The sequence below is a fragment of the Danio rerio genome, chromosome 4 (assembly GCF_052040795.2).
Source record: "Danio rerio strain M-AB ecotype USA chromosome 4, GRCz13ab, whole genome shotgun sequence".
NCBI classification, from domain to species: Eukaryota; Metazoa; Chordata; class Actinopteri; order Cypriniformes; family Danionidae; genus Danio; species Danio rerio.
In genome coordinates, this window is record NC_141024.2 from 20432877 (window position 1) to 20454431 (window position 21555).

At 32.2% G+C, this 21555-nt stretch overlaps 1 protein-coding gene across 24 annotated transcripts in view; it reads right to left on the minus strand.

Moving 5' to 3' along the window:
- The window catches only part of cacna2d1a (calcium voltage-gated channel auxiliary subunit alpha2delta 1a), a 135172-nt gene that overhangs the window by 107996 nt on the left and 5621 nt on the right, over positions 1-21555 (minus strand). For 7 of the 24 annotated variants that reach the window (XR_015482083.1, XR_015482084.1, XR_015482082.1 and 4 more), the window contains exon 1: positions 9235-9581. The exons of 14 other annotated variants lie outside the window; for them this stretch is intronic. Coding sequence is in view for 5 of the 10 variants with exons in the window: in XM_087247071.1 (XP_087103197.1) it covers positions 9235-9341 (107 nt within the window). In the remaining 5 variants the exon portion in view is untranslated. Of the gene's footprint in view, positions 1-9234; positions 9582-14298; positions 14426-21555 lie in introns of those variants that run through there. 3 more of the 24 variants (XR_015482089.1, XM_087247081.1, NM_001044960.2) reach the window with 2 other exon arrangements.

A 21555-nucleotide genomic window follows, 5' to 3' on the forward strand; every position in this document is an offset into this window, starting at 1 on the left:
CTCCCAGCTGTTTTCAAAAGGCTCAGCAAATACCGACAAAAAGACTCCCTGCTGAACTAAGGTGTTAAAAAACTGCCCCCAAACACATAAGCACAGCACAAGAACCTAATATCACAGCAAAACCTTTCACTCCTTAGCCACAGTTCAAGGGTAAAGAGACGGTTTACCCAAAAAGGAAAATTCTGTCAGCATTTACTCATCTGGTTAAAAGAACGCGTAGCTTTTTCGAAAATAGAGGACTTATAAAAGGAGCCGAGAGTTAAACAGTTGAGCTTTAGCATTTTGGAATCTATTCTGCAGATTTCCAGGTCTGGTAGGAGCACTTTTAACTTAGCTTAGCCTAAATCCTTGAACTGGATCAGATTATCTCGCCCAAAAAAGTCAAAAAAAGGGTTCGATAATTTTCGCATGTAAAGCTTGACTGTTCTGTAGTTACATTGTGTAAAAAGCTGCTATTTTCTAAGGCGATATGGCTAGGAACTTTACTCTCGTTGAGCTTTAATAATCAAGGGACTTTGCTGCCATACCATGGCTGCAGTGGGTGCAAAGATATTACACAGCACTGTAGTTACCTAGCTCAATATATCATATCATTTGTAATGAATTATAGCAATATTCCCGTATCATATCATAATATCATTAATATCAAGGAAATGTAAAAAAAACAAACAAACTGTGAGACGCTAATGGTCTAATCAAACTCAGTGATTTATGCTAAGCTAAGCTAAAATTGCCAGACCCGGTTGAGTGGATTAAAAAATGTAAAAACTCAACTGTTTTTAAAGTTTCTTTCTTCTGTTATACACAAAAAAGTAAAAACCAATAGCCATTCACTTCAATAGTATTTTTATCCTTATTTGAAAATGTTGGTTTCCATATTCTTTTTTGTGCGTGTCAAACAGAAAAAAAAAACTCATAAAGGTTTGAAGGGGTGAGTAAATGATGAGTAAATATTCATTTTTGGGTGTAATGTCCCTTTAAAGCCATGCAACAAATACTGTGAGTGGACTGGCTGATCTCCAAAGGGCAAATAATGCTCATTCCTCGCTCTCTGGCGGGATGAAGAAGGCTAGTAACGGGAAAGGCCCATGTATCGAACTGCTTAAGCATGAAATCTGATTATGCTTGTAGTCAAAGTGCAACATGGCAAAGACACTGACACAACTGTTGTGAGACTTAAAGCTGAAGATAGATAAAATTATCCAGGAGCAGCAAAAATCTGAGGCTACAGTTCTCAAAAAAAACAAACAAACCTTAACAGGAAATAATGGACACAGAAACCATCATACAGAAAGGAAAGAACCCCCAAAGTCTCGTGCAAAGTCATGATACAGCAAAAACTTAAAGGAAAGCCTTTATATTGAGGTCTTATGTGCATGCCTTATGCAAATGACTCAAGTTTGTAGCCACTCTAACCATTCACAATACACCAAATTCATAAGAAAGAGATTAAGTTTAAAAACATCCAAGACTGAATTATAATTTTACACCAGCAGTTCTCTTCTCGTTATTATATCTAAAACATACAGTAACACTGAAAAACCAATAACTGAAGATGTTCAGGCACTTTAGGGAATAAGTAATAAATCTTAATCCTCAATATGAAATTTCCCAGTTTCAAAAACTGTGTTCACGCTTGGTTCCTCAAGTCCAAACCATGAAAGGAAATTATACATTTAGTACTGGTTCATTAAGAATTTAGGGCCAAGTCCTTTTTTAGGCCAAACCTAAAGATACAAAACAAACAATAAATAAATAAATACATTCCTTTATTATGCTGATATTTATTGGACTAAATTCATATAAAAATTGCACTGAATACTGTTCATTTAAAATTAGACAGATATTAAGTATATATAAATGAATAAATAAATAAATAAACACTTCAAGTTGTTTAGTTTAAGGTTATATATTTATAATCTTCTTTATATAAACAAATGCCTTAACAAAAAAAAATATTTTAGCAAAATATAGATTATTTAATTTATTAATATAACTTTTACTCCCTTCAAACACATATAAATAAATAAATAAACAAATATAAAACAAACAAATAAATAAATAAATAAATAAATAAATAAATAAATAAATAAATAAATAAATTAGTCAAAAAATATATAAAGAAATTTGGGTTTTATGTTTGGATTTTTTGTTTATAATAAGTTTTACACGTTTTAATAAAATAAATAAACATGTACATTATACTCTCACTTTACTTTTTTCCACTTTAAACTAATTCACTCCTAGGTTAGATGTTAATAAAAGACATTAAACGGACATTAATGATAAAACAGACTTGAATGATAATACAACTAAATCAATGCTATCTGACTATACTCCAAGTAAACTAAGTATTAAATAATGAATTCTGCATACATTCGGACGAATGGATTGATGGATGGATGGATGGATGGATGGATGGATAGTTGGATGGAAGGATGGAGCAAACTTAAATGCAAAAAAGACATTTTTTTGGAGTATTTTGTTTTCTGAAATCCTATTTTCCCAGCTTTCCCAGTACTTGGTTGCAGCTGAAAGGGCATATGCTGTGTACAACATATGCTGGATAAGTTGGCAGTTAATTTCACAGTGGCAACCCTGATGAATAAAGCGACTAAGCTGAAGCAAAGTTTATGAATGAATGAATATTTTCCCAGCTAACAGTCTATTAAAAAAACAAAAAATCCATAAAAGCTTAAATAAAAAGCTGACAGGGTCAAACTGAAGTGAAGATGACAATTCACAACATCTACATAATGGCAGAAGAGCACAGATGCTCTACCTGCTTTGTGCTTCTCTGGAGAAGCTGTGAGTGACCGAACGGGTGACATCAGTCTCAGATCTGAGGACATTAATCATCTGCCTCACAGCACAGCGAGACCACAAGACAGTAAGAAGGCATGAGGGAGATTGAGCAGGAGAGCGCAGTCACAGAGCATCTGAAGCAGACTCGCTCTGGCATTAGGAGGTTAGGGTTTGGGCACAAAGATGCAGTCACGCAGATCAGGATGATGAGGGGCTCAGAACGACACAAAAAGAGCAGAGCAAATGCAAAAAAGCAGAGGAAAAAATTGCTTTTCTTGATTGTACCATGTCTTATTTTCCATAATACAACATACTGTATTTGTTAGTGAAAATAATGTTGGAAGCAGAGATGTATCATGAGACCACAAAACCAGTCACAAGTGTCAACACAATGTTTTTTTGGAAATTGAGATTTATGCATAATCTAAAAATGCTAAATAAATATGCTTTCCATTAATGCATGGTTAGGATAGGGCAATATTATGCATTATTAAGATATTTATATTAAGACAATATTAAGATATTGTTTTTTTTTTTTGTTTTTTTTTTGTTTTTTTTTAAATTTGGAATCTGAAGGTACAAAAAAAATCTTGAGAAATCTTATTGAGAAAAGTCACGTTTTAAGTTGTCCAAATTAAGGTCTAAGTAATGCATTTTACTAATAAAAAGTAAAATTTTGATACATTTACAGTAGGAAATATGCAAAATATATCAATGAAACAAGGTCTTTATCTCTTCCAGTGATTTTTGATTTTAAAAAAAAGGATTTTGGATGCAAAATATTTATGATTTTTAAAAAAGGCAAAAAATCATTCTTACTAACAATTTTAATGTGACATTCTTAAGAATGGACAAGGAAAGTGGATAATTATTATGAAGGTTCCTATGGATTTTTGGCCATTAAAATTGCTTTGTGACCCCATTTGCATTATGGAGAAAAATCTGCATGAATTTTCCCAAACTTCTAACAACAGAAAGTTTATGCAAATATGAAGATTCTGTCATCATTTACTCATTCTCGACTTGTTCCAAACCTGTTTGAGTTTCTTTCTTCTGCTGAATACAAAGAAAGATATACTGAAAGACCTTGGGCAAAAACTGCAATTGGCATCCATAGTACTTTTTGTTCCTACTATGACATCAATGGCTACTTTTGATCAACATTCTACAGTAAATTTTGTTTTGCGTTCAACAAAAAAATGGAAATTCATAAAAGTTTAGAACTATTTAACTCTTCGGTAAAGAAAACTTATAATACAGTATGTTCATTTAAACATCTTGAACAGATTCTGCATTTTTTCATTGTTATATAAAAACAAATATTTGCAATATTTTAGCTGATTCTCTGTCATCTCATCCAATCTCTATTGGAGGTTTTTAGAGTTTTAAGATTTTCCTGAAAACCACTGATTGTTTGAAAGAAGTTGTCCAAATGAGCGCTGTTTCTAAGCTGCAGTTCACTTCTAATATAGTGACATTTACAAATAATGATTAAGCCATTATACAAGGACATTTACATTCTTTATATCACTGATGTCAAAGTTTATTTTAGGACTTTTACTTTTTTTTCACAAATTACAGAATCGAAATAATCTTAAGAATTAAAATTCTTTGTCCCTTAATTGTGTTTATGCCTGTTTGCATTATTATGCTGTTGTATAATCATTATTAGTGTTGTTTAACGATTAATCTCAACTAATTGCATGCAAAGTAAAAGTTTGCTTTGACAATATTTATGTGTACTGTGAATATTTATTATATAGACATATGCACACACATAGAAAATGGTTGTTTTTATGTATAGATATCCTAAAAATAACATATAAATATTATTATTATATATCATACATATTTTAATATTATAAACATATGTATGCATGTATATTTATATAAATTTAATATATATACACAATACTGGCATGTATTATTTAAATAAAAACTTTTATTTTGTACACAATTATTCATTTAACAGAACTAATCATTTAATCAAAATAATAATACTTCTCAATCGTTTCTGTGACACTTTAATTACACAACAACAACAAACAAAAAATTATTTGAAAAAAATAAGTGTGACAGGTCTACTACTATCAAGTGTGAACTAAATATAGGTACATTCTCATAAATAAAGAACCGACACAAGCCTGAGGGTATTGAGCCCGTGATTTACATATTACCAAATTCTGTATAAACCCAAAAAAAATCTCAAGGAAAGAGTAGAGTGTGATTGGTCGCATTTGACAGATGATTGCTTCTACGCCTTGAGCTGCTCTTGTGTCCAATCTGTCATGGAGGGGGTTCATATCAATTTGATTTAGAAAAACACACCAAACCCAAAAATTGCAGCTCATGGCCAGAACTTGACACTATTTACAAGATAGAAAGCTTGATATTTGAGCAGCCCAATGCACTAGCAAGACAGCGGACATGTGCAGGTTGCTACTGTCAGCATTTGAAGGCTTCATTACATAACCTTCTAGTGATTATACGGTAAAAAGGCACATGCTGGAGTTTGAAATAATGTGGACAGGTGACAGGCTCCGCTTAAGTAAAAATAACCCAGGACACAGGTGGCACATCAGGTTTTGATGGCCACTTCTCTGGCACCAGCAGCCTTGATGGTGTTAGGAAACCGCAAAACAAGCTGTAAATCTATTTGTTAAAGGATTACACTCAAAGTTTATGGTTTTTCATTTAAATGACTTGGCTTCTGCTGCTGTAAGGAGATAGTTTGAAGAATGTTCCTGACAACCAAACAGTTCTGGTTACCAATACGACACAACGAAAGGACAAAAAACTATAAACAAATATAACATAAACAAAACCATTCCAATATAAAATGCCACACAGATAAGTAAATTATATAAAGTTTTAGCGCATGGGTCTCAAACTCAGTTCCTGGAGGGCCACAGCTCTGCACAGTTTTGCTCCAACCCTAATCAAACACAGCTGATTCAACCAATCAAGGTGGTCAAGTGTCTAGTAGTTTAGAACACCTTGTTTAGTTGGATTACCTAGATCAGTTGAATCAGCTGTGTTTGGTCAGAGTTGGAGCAAAACTGCGCTGAGCTGCGGACCTCCAGGAATTGAGTTTGAGACCCATGTTTTAACATTTTAGCGTTCGGATACAACACATTTTAAAACATTTAGCTACTTTTAAAGAGCAAGTTCCCCACTAGACAAGGCAGAGAGTTGAACTGAAACCAATAAGATATTTTTTTGTGAATTAGATCAAGAGGATAAAATTAAAAGTAAAAATTCACTCAGGAATTGTACGTCACAGAAAATAAAATAATAGAAATAGAAAGATTTTTAATGAGTATCAAGTTATATTTAATCTGTTCATCACATATATTCTGTATCTAATTGACTTACCAAGAGAGTTTTAAAGGGCACCTATGATGAAACTCCTCTTTTGAAAGCTGTTTGGACTGAACTGTGTGTATAGTGTGTCCACAGGAGTCATATAAAGACAATAAGTCTCTTTTTTTTTATTTGCTCACGTTAAAATAGGATGCAAATACTTCCCATTTTGTGGCTCACCACAACGTGACGTAGGAGTACGGTTTCCCCGCCCACCAAATTGACAGCTGAGTATTAACATGTCTCCGTAATAACACGACAACAAGATTGGATGTGCGCAAAGCAACTAAGAGTAAATCTGTTCAGCTCACTGTGATCATCAATTATCATCAAATGTGATCAAGAATGACTTTTACAAGTTTAAAACGTTTTTAAAACAGTGGATGTTTGTAATGAATTATAGCAATTTTACCGTCTTTATCACTACAGCTGCATGTCACTACAATTATGAAAGACGACCCTTTAATCCTGGTCTGTGGACGCTTAATCAGGTTTATTTTGTACATCAACATTACGGTTATCAATACAGCAGTGGATATTAATGTATATCCTGTCACATTTGCCGTGTAAAAACTTGAAACTTTAATCAAAGTTAAGCATTTGCGTGCTGTGTTTGTGTGTCTGTGTATGTGCGCAAACTTTGTAACAACATTGTGTGTGACTCATTGTTGCAGAAAGGCTTGAATTTACTCCACAACAAATACATTAAATAAATAATCAATGGGAAAGTTCTTACTGTAGTATTCCTCACAAATGTAACGTGAGATCTGCTTCCTTCGTGTCTGTCACTGTGCTGTTTATCTGATGCAGCAGGAGACTGAGGCCCCGTTTACACTAGTGCGTTTTAGTTTGAAAACAGCGTTTTAGATCAAAAACGATCCGCGTCCACACTCGCGTTTCACCTAGCGTTTCTGAACATATCTCCGTCCACACTACGCCACCAAAAACGTATATCACGTGACCATTCGCGCACTCTGGGCATGTGCATTCTAGCGAATATATGCCGCTGCTGTGGTAAAAAAGGCAGAGTTTAACTGCACAATGGCGCCTAAAACAGACAATAGTGCAAACAACGCATTTCTGTGTCCATGTTGTTGTTTACAGTGAAGGCTGGTCTGTTGTCTTCCGATATAGCGTTAAAGCCATGTGTTACAGTCATGTGATAGGGGCTTGACGAATAAGGGAAAGATTCACAATGACACAAAAGCCCCAATCAGCTAGCAAATCTCGGCAGCCCCGCCTCCATTTTCAGATGTCTCTGTTTTCCTTCATCCACACTGAGACGGAGCAGCAGCGTTTTAGAGTGGAAACAGGCTCTACAGTGTTTCCAAAACGCTGCATTTTGTAGTGTGGACGGATGCCGTAACCATAGCAAAACTTATGCGTTTTCAAACTAAAACGCATTAGTGTAAACGGGGCCTGAGGCACACTGTGACAGGCATGTGGCAACGGTGGGCAGGGAGATCTAGCATTAAAGGCACGGGCAACAAAAACAGCTACAAATTGTGTTCAGAGCAGAAAATTACAATATACTGAAAGCTATAATGAATAATCTGATGGGTGTTTGGAACTGAAACTTTACAGACACATTCTGGAGACACAAAAGACAACAAATCTTGAAGATTTGAGTCAAGTAGAGTCAAGATTTTGAGTTAAATAGGTGCCTTTTGATAACGATATGAGTGATATAAATCACTTTTGGGATATTTCTGTGGTGATTTCATGTTCTATTTTAAGACTTGACATTTTGAAACTTAGTAAATACTGCATAGTAAAAAAGAAAGCCCTTCTGTGGGGCTTAAATTTCTTTTTTCGTCCAGAAGAACACAAAAAACATGGAGCAACATTATTTATTTTTGGATTAAATATCTCATTAAAGGGATCTTTCAGCCAAAATAAAAAGGTGCTGTTAATTTACTCGCCATAAGGTCATCCAAGATCTTTTTTTTTCTTCAGTAGAACATTAAACAAGGTTTTTAATTAAAAATGTAATCCTAAGTGATCCATAAAATGCCAGTCAACAGCTACAGCCACTTAGAAAGTAAAAAAATACATATATGGGCGAAATAAAATTAATACCTGAGCTCCTGATGATACAATGAGATGTTTAAAATTCTGTGCATGAAAATAAACATTATTTTATAAATGAAAATGAAATAAAAGTGAACATGAACATTGTTACTTTCAATCCATAGCCTCCAGAGAATGTGAGCATATAATGATTACATACGACTTTTACAGTATATAGGTTCCAGCAACCAGTATAAGCATAAGTAAGCTATGCACACGTACATAATGTTTTTGAATAAAATGTCTTAAATAATGTGTTAATAAAGAGTTGATTAAACATGATTTTTGCAAACATTCTAAACTAGACCTAAAAGACATATTACAAATGTCTATTTGACATCAGACAGAAGACGTCTAGCAAATAACTTACTTTAAATATTACGTCTCTCCGTTTTAAATGCACACATCAAATGGACTTCTCCACTATGCAAGTATACTATCAGGAAATCCAGACTGTCGTAAAACACACCGGGGACCATTTGTCGATGTAATGTGGTAAATAATGTCAGTTACCTCCACACACTGGTAATTTTTCTTCATTCAAGACTTAAATGTATTGTCAGGTGTCACAGTTTGGCCTATTAATTTTGTTATGCCTCTAGGCTATGTTTTTCCCCCACAGTGTATAAATAAATAACGACGGCAGTTTCAGGTAAAATCTCCTTCCAACTGAAGAAAAAGGAAGTCACATACATCTTACATGGTCTGCGAGTGAGTACATTATCCACATATTTTCATTTTTGGGTGAACTGTCCCTTTAATTTCTCATGGCATCGTAAAAACCAAACTCAACGGACGTGCGTCTCACGCATGTGTGACTACAAACTATAAAAAGCTGAGCAGAATGAACGCGAAACGCAACTTGTGGTTGGAGTATCACCAGCCTGACTCTATTAGTATACAACAAAAACTTAAAGTATTACGCTTTTACGGCCAACTCTTTGAGAGTAACAACTAGTAATCATAGCAATAACAAGTTTTGTTCCGTCTACTTACAGAAATGAGTCGGGAAACTGTATAGCGCTTCCAAAGCTGCATAAAGACAGAAGTAGAAGAAGAGCGGTCGACAATCTGAGCGCATCCATCATTCTTCTGACTGACATCCAACACGCGAGTTTTTCCCCACTAAAATCCACTCAAGTGACCCTCCGAGAACAGTCAAGCTGCCGCCATGAGCGCCGCTACTTCCACAAACAAATCACGGATGCGTTCGGTCCCTCCAGCTACTTCTGCCTTTGCCCTGTTGAATTAGTTTGGAGGGTGTCGGGGGAGTCCGGTGTGGGGCGTTTCCGTGCGTCTCTCTCCGGTTTGACTGTACGGTAAAGAGTCAGTTTTTAGACTGTGCGCTGTGGCGGATCGGTTTCCACACGCCCCCCACCCATCTGTGCGCGATCAGCATCACGCGTGTCGCTCCATACAAGGAGACCGAGACGCGCTGCGAGCCATCAACGACTGAGTGACAGGAAAGTAGATAGATAGATAGATAGATAGATAGATAGATAGATAGATAGATAGATAGACAGATAGATAGATAGATAGATAGATAGATAGATAGATAGATAGATAGATAGATAGATAGATAGATAGATAGATAGATAGATAGATAGATAGATAGATAGATAGATAGATAGATTTTTTGTATTTGTCAGAGAGTGAATAGTAGGTGTTTACTGTTTATGAATTCTGTAGATAAATATATTTTGCAAATACTGTAAATAAGTTTTAACAGTGAGTTTCTACTAAATTAAACATTAAAACAATTATAAAAGGCAGTTAAAAAATTCTTCTCTTATGAAAATGAAACAATACAATTATATTATTATTATTATTATTATTATTATTATTATTATTATTATTATTATTGAAAGTCTTATAATAATAACCTAACAGTAATAATCATAATTTAATAATAATAATATTAATAACTATTTTATTAACTAAAAGTTTTCCCTTCCTGCAACACACATCTTTCGCCATTTACAAATTAGAAATGATGTACATCATGCAATAGCCAATTTTTAATCTTTGCCAGAGGAAAAAAGCGTCTATAAGCTATTATAATAGGCTCACTTGATTCCAAACATTTGGTTTCAGATTTTGTACTTTTATTTTTCAAGAGCTGAGTAACTGCAGCTTTTTAGAAAAATTCTTGATAATAGGAACTGGGCATAAAGATCGAGGGTGACACATGGGAGGAAAGCCTCAGCCGGATTGGATATAGACTTTAATTAATTACATTTAAAATGCATAGACTGCATTACTCAAAATCTCAAATTACACTGAATTTTTCCAACCATTTCTCCATCATGTGAAGTCTGCTGAAGGCCCTCTGACCCACTTCTTTCAGACATGTCCAAAATATTGCAATTTCTGGTGTGACATCTTTAAATGGTTTCTGATTTGTCTTGTTGTGCCTTTACACCTGACACAGAAATAGCACTATTTTGGTATTCTTCTTTTTCTGCTGTTTTATAACATGTCCATATCAAAATCATAATACAGTACAGTTGAAGTCAAAATTATTAGCCCCCCCTGAATTATTAGCCCCACTGTTTATTTTTTTTCCTCAATTTCTGTTTAATGGAGAGCAGATTTTTTTCAACACATTTCTAATCATAATAGTTTTAATAACTCATTACTAATAACAGATATATTTTATCTTTGCCATGATGATAGTAAATAATATTTGAGTAGATATTTATCTAGACACATCTAAACAGATTAAAGTGACGTTTAAAGACTCAACTAGTTTAATTAGGTTAACTAGGCAGAATAGGGTAATTAGGCAAGTTATTGTATAATGTCGGTTTGTTCTGTAGACTATCAAAAAATAATAACGCTTAAAAGGGCTATTCATTTTGACCTTAAAATTGTTTTTAAAAAATTAAAAATGGTTTTTATTCTAGCCGAAATAAAACAAATAAGACTTTCTCCAGAAGAAAAAATATTATCAGACATACTATGAAAATTTCCAGAATCTGTTTAACATCATTTAGGAAATAAAAAAAAAAAAAGTCAAAGGAGGCTAATAATTCTGCCGTATTTCAACCGTACATGGAAGGATCATTGCTAAGAGTATCATTCTAAAGCTGTGGAAATCAGATTCTATGCCTCAATTTAAGACATGGTTGACTTATCTCTCTCAAATATTGAAAAGAGTCCGATACAAAGTTATTGCTTGATAAGTTTTACAATATATGGCAACCATTTCTTGACCATCTGGACCAATATAATGCTGATCCTAACCAGCAGTGTAGTGCTTAGTATGTTCACTGCCCCCTATTGAGTGCCTCTTTGTATTTCTGTATTATACTGTAGTTTTTTTTTCCTTTGTTTATTTGTTTTCTTTTCCTTTTATTACTATATTTTTTCTTTTTTCTTTTTTCATTTAATATATTTTGTTGTATTATTGTTGTTGTGTTGTTTGGTTGTTAAAGTAAAATGCTAAACTAAAAAGAATACATATTTCAAAAATATTAATAGGCTAATAATAATGATAATAATGATGATGAAAGACATTGCAGAATGAATTACATTCTTCCATTGAACAATTAGATTTCAGCAAAAAAAATAATAATAATAATTAATTTGAGAAATCTCAAATTTGTGTGGAATTTGTGCAATTTGGATTTGTCAGAGTGAAGTGAATATACAGTATTAGGTTATTTATTTATGCATAATACTATATTTGAAAATATATACTTGAAAAAGCCACATATGAGTTTCTACTGGCGGATCATTCTGCTGTGACGACCCCTGATAAATGAAGGAACTAAGACGAAGGAAAATGAATGAATGAGTTTCTACAATAATAAATACAAAAACAATTATAAAGTGTCTGGCACGATGGATCAATGGATGGATGGATGGATACTCTATGTACATGCATACATAGATAAATAACACCTTTAGATAGATAGATAGATAGATAGATAGATAGATAGATAGATAGATAGATAGATAGATAGATAGATAGATAGATAGATAGATAGATAGATAGATAGATAGATAGATAGATAGATAGATAGATAGATAGATAGATAGATAGATAGATAGATAGATAGATAGATAGATAGATAGATAGATAGATAGATAGATAGATAGATAGATAGATAGATACTGTAGATAGATACAGACAGACAGACAGACCTTTGACTGACACTGTAAATTACCTGCAAATATCACAGGTCTTAAATGGTGTCTTTCTCATCCAATGGCTTCAAATAAATCTTCTATAACAATATAAATAGACTTTTAATAACTCTTTTTGCAGGTTTGATTGCTCTCTAAGGTCATGATTTCTATTATATGAAAAGATAAGCAGTGTTTGCTGTCTGAGTGGAGGTGAGCTCACCGGAGCCCCGCTTTTACTGAGCAAAGCAGCAGCTCAGTCTGATCTCAGCAAATATAAGGATTTACACTGGGGCCTGTGTGAGTGCGTGTGTGTGTGTATGATCACACCTCGAATACAATATGAGAGGTTTTCATTGTGAACCAAAGCAGATTGAAAGAATGCACTGTGCAGCTGTGGGGCAAATTACAAGCAACGCATTATACACGAAAAACATCTGACAGACAGAGTATTGTATATGAAAGCAGATGGCAGATATGACTTTTAAATAACTGAATGCATTTATGTTGTCAAGTGTTTTGCAATCACCTTGCAGTGTTTTTGTTTTTTTTTGTTTTTTTGTTTTGTTTGTCAGGTCACGACAGTGCATGAAAACAGAAGCTCATTGTCATAAAAGCCTCCTCGTGGATCCAGCACAGCTCTCATAACCTCATTTTAAGTGGATTACAGGGCTTTAGTTAGATTAGGTGTATTAGCAAGAAGCAACATCCAACACAGACGCTAAGCAAAACAGAAGAGTGACACTGAGAGTGGCATCAAGAACCACTGCGCGCACTATTGTGGATGAGAGATTTAATTATATTTATAAAAATATTTATTTATATTTATATAGTTTATATAGTTTTATAAAAACAGTACAGTACAGTTTATTAAGTGATGTGAAACTAAACTATATAATTGATAAAAAATTAGGTAATGTACAGGTTACAATTTTATAGCTGTTGAATATGAATAATTAAAATATATTACATTTTGTCTATACATATTTAAAATAATCTTTATATAAATTAAACAATAAATAAAAATAGTTAATTTTATATGTCAGCCAGTGTAGTCAATATCAACTGCTGATCAACCACTATTTAATCCAAATACATTTGTTATTATTATTATTATTATTATTATTATTATTATTATTAATAATAATAATAAAGTATTATTTTGTAAACCATTAATGTCAGAAAAAATTATTAACATTTATTACTTCTCGTGAATAATTTGTATTTTGTAAATTCATTAATGTCAGAAAAAAATTATTAACATTTATTACTTCTCGTGAATAATTTGTATTTAATTTATTTGTAGGGATAACACTCTTAAAATGTTAATCCTATCTTGTGCATGTGTGTGCATGTTTGAAACCATAAATGTTTTTGGGAATAGAAACATTAAACATTTATTTTGAAATATATTTGGGAGCAATTTAAAAGTTTACTATAGCATTTGATTAATTTATTGGTTAAACAGAAGCAACAGTTTCTTCTAAATAATAAACTATTGGCTGGTGGTGCACAGAATATCTATTTAATTTGTTTTGGTTCACTTTTTTTCCTTTCGTCTGTCTATATGGGCAAATAAAACATCAAATTCCAGTTTCAATTATAAAAATCTTTTGTATTTTTCTATTGTTTTCTTCCATTATTGCTCATAAATAAAAACAGATCACATAAACGTGTGAATGTTAAATATCTAGTTAACCTCTGTAGCATCGATGGACTTGTGGTTGTTTCAGCCATGAAATAACCACACTAAACTGAACTAAACTAAACTTCAACTCTGAAAACTGGACTTTACTAGAACTAGAGTATGTTAAGCTGCTTTGACATAATCTACATTGTAAAAGTGCTATAGAAATAAACATGAATTGAAAAAAAATGATAATAAATAAAATAAAATAAAATAAAATCACTAATATGCTACATAAATACAATGCATATTCACTTTTTAGGGTGTGTATCAGTGATTATGGGGTCATCAGAAGCTCAAGTTTCAGGCCCCAGGATGAACTGCAGAATGGGCAAATGTTGTATCCACAGATCAGCTGATCTCAGTCTCCTAGCAACACAACACCATCAGTTTACAGACCCAGGAGTTAAAGAAGCAGGAAAGATACACAGACTTTTAGAGACTGGAGATGAAGAGAGTTTGAGAAGAAGACAGACAGAGGGATAGGGACACCTTTGTTTGTGTATGTAGAAAAGAACTGTAAAGGTAAAGTGATGTCCTGTCGGTGAAGCTGTAGTGAATGTTATTGATCCTCTGCTGGGGTTAAACTGAGAGATGGGGTCATTGGCATTTAGGGAAGGTTACAGTGTAGGGGAGGTAGGGGTTAGATATTCAAAATTATTATTATTATTATTATTATTATTATTATTATTATTATTATTATTATTATTGGGTGGAACATAAATAATAATAAAAAATAATTATAAAATAATATTTTATAATTATATAATTATATAATATATAATTATAAGTTTTTGTTATTTTTTTAGGTAAAAAAAAAAAAAAAACGTAAATTATAAATAACAACACACATACTCCAAAATATGAATATGACATATTTTTTAAAAAATAAACATTTATTCATAAAATGAAAAATATTTGTATTCAATAAAATGTAAAACATGTAAATAAAATTAAACAATAATAATGTTATATTACAGTATACTGTTGTTATTATTATTGTTATTATTAGCATAATATCTAATAAAAACTATTTTATAACTATGTATATAGTTTTTTAAAAAACATTATACTTACTATATTTTTTACATGGTACAAATTATAACTTTTACATGTGTATAGATTTTTTTGTAAGTTGTAACATTGTTAATATATGTATAAGAGAATTAAAATATATAAAGAAAATAAAGGGAAAAGGAAAACTATTGAAAAAATGAGGAGGGATTTGAGGCGTTTCAACTAGGGTTCAATCACTGATCTCTTGTTAAAGTACTCATTAAATGGATTCCATATTACAAACAAATTCTTCATTTTATTTTTAAGGAAAAGACAGGCTGGACATGACATTTTATCAATGTGGAGTAGCGGAAAGGACCTTTTAGTTTCCAATTTAGAAAAATCAATCTACGTGCCAAAAGCATTCTAATAAATCTAATCACTGTACATTGAATTTTACTATGTATTTAGTTTATATGTAACTTATACAGTTGAAGTCAGAATTATTAGCCCTGCTTTGACTTTTTATTTTCTTTTTTAAATATTTCCTAAATTATGTTTAACCGAGCAAGGACATTTTCACAGTATGTCTGACAATATTTTTTCTTCTGGAGAAAGTCTTATTTGTTTTATTTCGGCTAGAATAAAAGCAGTTTTAAATTTTTTTAAAAACATTTTAAGGTCAAAATTATTAGCCCCTTTAAGCTATAATTTTTTAATATTCTCCAGATCAAACCATAAATATACAATAATAACTTGCCTAATTACCCTAACCAGCCTAGTTAACCAAATTAACCTAGTTAAGCCTTTAAATGTCACTTTAAGCTGTACAGAAGTGTCTTGAAAAATATCTAGTAAAATATCATGCACTGTCATCATGGCAAAGAAAAAAATAAATCAGATTTTAGAAATGAGTTATTAAAACTATTATGTTTAGAAATGTGTTGGGAAAAAAAATCTCTTTGTTAAACAGAAATTGGTTAAAAGATAAACAGAGGGGCTAATAATTCAGGGGGGGCTAATAATTCTGACTTCAACTGTATAACCATGAAGTCTTCTGACTTTTAAAATCACTGCAACAGCACTTTTTTCCTTTAAATAATTTACTGTATTTGTTTTGTTTGTTGTTGTTTGTTTGTTTGTTAACATTAGGATTCAAATCAATTTTGCTACTTTAATTGAAAAACAGCAATTGAACCACAATTAAACTCTCCGATCTGAATTCCAGTTTATTCCATACTAAATGTTTTACAAAAATCTATTTAGATGGTTGAAATAACTGCATAAACTATTAAACAAAACCGAGCTTTACACTGTACATCTGTACCAGAATCTGAACGAGGATAAAGGATTATAATGATAATAATAAGTACAGTATAAATTTAGACCTGGTGTGTTCCTTTAATTTTTAACACAGTCATTTGGCAGGCCAGACCAGCCATATGCTCCATCTCTGTCCTAGTAACTAATGATTGTGTGTTAATATTTAATTGTGCCCTAATAATTTTCCTTGATTAGCTCTATGCATGTGACAAGATCCATTTGGGAACACTTTCACTTACAGTAAAATAGACTTTATTAAACAAAAAGTACGCACTTTTGATGTATATCTTTCGCAAACATAATGGTCAACTATGTGGGGCAACATGTGTCTCTGCGAATCAGTGTTATTCTCCTCTGAATACAGACACACAGTGGATTTTACAAGCAGAACTGAGCTAACTGGGTTGCCCTTCAAAAGAAACCAACTGAGTTCTGTCACTAAAGAGCTGAAGAAATAAGTCTGATACTTGGCTCTAATACGCACTTTTCATTTTCAAAGAAAGAAAGAAAGAAAGAAGTTTTGTTTTCTCCAAAGGCAATGCGAGTTCTTGGACATGAGCTGACTGAGTTGTTGTGTGTGATGGCAGGCGTCTCTGTCCTTTTGGCTGTTATTCTTGTAGTTTTACGCCTAAGGATTGTACAGTTTAATTGGCCAAATATATCCCTGCCAAATTTGTTAACTCATTAAAATAAATTAGATATATCTTTTAATAGTAGTAAAATACATTTCTTCTTATTCTTCTTCTTTTTATTATTATAATTAATTATAATAATTAATCCTTTTATTATAGTACCAATATATTCACAGCACAATTTATTTCAGACTAAACAAAGTCATTTCTATGCATTTGAGATTTACATTTTTTTCAATTTTTTAAAAATATTTTTAAGTAGCTTTAAGTAGGAAATTATTATTTTTTTTTTTACATTTTTAGAAAAAGTAATTTCAATACAATTATAAAAATAATTGTGTGTGGGTGTGTATATGTTTTAGTGACATATCAGGACACAAATATGTAAAATGACACAGGAATTACAAGAAGCTGGTGAAATATGAGGACATTGCTGATGTCTCATTTGTCAAAAAGCGCTATAAATAACACAATGAGTTTTTTTTTTTTCCCCCCCAGAAATAAAGCACAGATTCCTGTTGTAGTTTTTAAGTTGGGTATAAATGTAAGGTGAGGTTAGGGCAAAATAAACTACAGTTTTACAGTAAAAATAAAAAAATAAAAATACAACAAAAATAAATAAAGATGAAAACCTATATGTAATGTCCCAAGTTATTCACAAAAACTTGTGTGACTGTAGTTTTTTTTTTAAATGAAGTTTAAATGAATTTAAGTAACAGCTTATACTTTAAGATATATTCAAAATATATTTTGCAAACTAATATGTAACAATGTAGCAACAGAAACAAATTTACTATAGTTTTTACTTGAAATGGATAAATGTTCTACTACAAGATAGAATTAAAAACTGCTGACTGATGTGTGTATGTAAATATTGTTTCAAAAAATCTGTCAATAAGCTTTAGTTTTAGCTATACAAAAATAATTATTAGTGTATATATATATATATATATATATATATATATATATATATATATATATATATATATATATATATATATGTTTTTTTTTTTATGTTTTTTTTATCTGTAATTATTGCTCAGAAATAGTCATGGATCACATAAAGACGCAATAATTAAATCTTCCTTTTTCATGCCAACTACAATAGACAAACGAAAGAATATATATATATTAGATTACCTATTTTTACAGAATTAATATTACAGCACACTGTATTTCCTTTCAAATTCACTTTAAAATTAAAAGAATAATAAAAGAAGTGATATGTAAAAGTCTGTTAATTAATCAGTCCCATGGAGATTGTTTCCAAGGAAACAAAGTACATTTCAACAACGTCCCATAAGTTACATAAGAGTTTGGGATCATCAACTGACAGATTTGTTGCCAGATATACAGACAAATACACGTTTACTTAACCATGAATTCATGTTCATGTACAGATTCGCACGCTGTTTATGAGATCTTAGCAAGCGCTCCTTACGAAATGGTCAAAACTTCAAGAAATATTCACCAATTGTGCCAAAAGAACAATCTGCAATTTGGCAGTGACTACATCCGGTGGTTTCCTTTGTTAACCGGACATTTTATTTTAATTTCTTTTCTGAGAGTATAGCTGGTAGCACGGTGGCTCAGTGATTAGCACTGTGGCCTCACAGCAGGAAAGTTGCTGGTTCGAGTCTTAGCTGAGAATCCAAATCCAAAGACATGTGCTAAAGGTGAATTGGATAAACTAAATTGGCCGCAGTGTAAGAGTGTGTGTGAATGAATGTGTAAGGCTGTTTCCTAGTACTGGGTTGCAGCTGCATAAATCATATACTGGAATAGTTGGTGGTTCATTCCGCTGTGGTGACCGTCAAACTACTCCGTACTACTCCGCTCTATATACAACCAGGACACCAACAAACAAACAAATAAATAAAAATAAATAAATAATTAAAAAATGAATAAATAAAAAAAAAAAAATATATATATATATATATATATATATATATATATATATATATATATATATATATATATATATATATATATATATATATATATATATATATATATATATATAAAGAGAGAGAGAGAGAGAGAGAGATCTAGTTCAACAGGGCAACCAGAAAGAAGAGCAGGTGAATGTGGCACTAAGTCACTTCTCTGCTCATGATCTAATTACAGTTCTGCACAAAAAAGAAGGAAAATGCTACAGAAACAATATCAAAAACTGAAAGAAAAGGTTAAATCTGAACATACACACAACACAGTATGACTCAGCAAGCTATTGAACTCATTAAAATAAAGAAAAGCATGCTAGCAAACTTGAAATAAGAATTAGCTCAAGCTGTTGTCTGAATCTGTGTGACTTTTTCACAGGTGCACTCTCTCCACAGGTGTCATTATTGCCACTTAATATGCAGAATTTAGAGAATTCCAGAAGCTCTTAGTATCTATAATTGCACATTAAATAAATACAAGCTGAGGTGCTAGAAAAGCGGATTCACCAGCATTGGCATTCAATGACAAGCACAGGAAATTTGCTAATTAAAATCTGCCACTTATGCATAAGAACAAATGTCTTCAGTAACTTTTTTTTCTGCAGTTGGCCAGAGGCTCATTTTGACTCTGTTGTGCTTGCAGCTGAATTTAAAAAGAAGTTGAGTTTACTGAAATATATTAGTATCAAATCTGTAAATGCCATGTGATTTATCACACTACAGCAGCCTGACATCATGACAGGGATGACAATTCTAATCAAGCTAAATTGTTCTTTGTGTATTACAGACAAACTGCTTTTGTGATATTTCAACCCCTATCAAAGCAAGCTTTAACCATCACTCAAGTCAATCAGATTTCATCTTTTGAAATTGGATCTGCAATGTCTTACATTCCCAAAAGTTGCTTAAAAAAATCATAGGTCATTTACTGTATCTAACCACTGCTCATGCAAGACTGACTTCATCCGTAAACATCAGTAAAGGTCTGCTTATTCAATAAGAGCCCAGATGGGCTGGCTGTTTATCCCGGCAGCTGAAGTGTAATTGTGTTACTATATCTAATGGCTTACTTCATACAAAGCGTCACACGCCGAAAAAAAGGAGTAAAGCAGGTGGACTAGCAAAGTAAAAACCAGACAAAAGGTTAAAAATGTTTACATGAAAAAGAAATTCTGAAATTAATATGCTTAGGAAAACACTCAGTAAAATAAGTCAGTAAGATTTTTGATTACCTTAAATCACTTTCATCCACCTATTTTTTTTGCGCATTTTAAAAAATATCAAATAAAAAGAAGCCTAATGTAGGGCTGCACGATATTTAAAAAATCTAGCATTGCAATACATTTTTATTTTGCGTTATACAGTATATTGTGATATGAATACAACTTCACCAGAAAACTTGAATATCTTGAATTTATAATGTTAGATCGATTAGAATGATTCTGCAGTGGGAGTGCATCTCCATAACATCTAATAAATAATCTATAAACTTTTTGGAGTCCCCCGACAAACTTTTGATGTGGTCTGTGCTATTTGCAGTGGAGTTCTGTATTTGCATTTGCAGTCAAACAGCATTTAAATTCAGTAGCTGAATAACACATATAAAAATAATTAATTAAAACTAGGAGTTGTTAAAGTTACAAATGCTACAATTTATTATGCCTGGATGCTTTTAAGGTCATTACAATCACAGGCATCAACAACACATGGAAATTATGAATGATAATACAAACTCGACATTGTGTATGCTCGCGATGCGACTATCGTGAATGATCACATTGTGATATCGATGCTGAAACGATTATATATTGTGCAGCCCTAGCTTAATGGGAATGGGAATATATGCACACATTTTGCATAAAATAACCAACAGATCAGGTCAAATTTTTTATTGAATAAGAAAAGATACGCATAAGCTATGATGGAAACACATTTACTGAACAAATTCCAGCAAGCACATTAAAAAATAAAGTGATTTTGTTTTTACAGGTCATGTGATAATACAAATAGGCATGATGGGATGGGATTAAAAGACTAAGGGGTTCAACCGACTACATTGCAGAACATCTGAAATGTTGTTTTTCTGGTCATTTCACAATGCCTCAGCCAAAGTCCATCATTAAAATGGTATGGCATTATTATTTATGGTAAAGCATAAATACTGAACAAACAAAGCAAACTTAAAGGTTGATGAAAATCTGTAAGGTGGGAATAAATAAACCTCAAACTCTGTCAACAATGCAAATTATCATAATCAAATCTGAGCTTTCAAGTAAAGGAACAATAAAATACAAATCAAATCAAATACATACTGAACATTAGAAATTGTGAATTTGAATGACTACATTACCCCCAATGCTAAAAAATCTTTCAGATGGGGAGCTAGTGGCTGGGATGCACAAGAAAAGAAACCAAAAAGCCACTCTAGTGACATCCTTACTGTACATCCTTTTTTATTTACAATCTCCTAACTGCTGCTAGCCATGGCACTTGTTTTCACATGTGTTGTTATTCTGACCTGATCTGACAAGTGCACGCATGTGGTTACACCATTTAAAATGGGCTTTGGTCACAATAGTGTTCGGTCAATAAATATCGATACCGA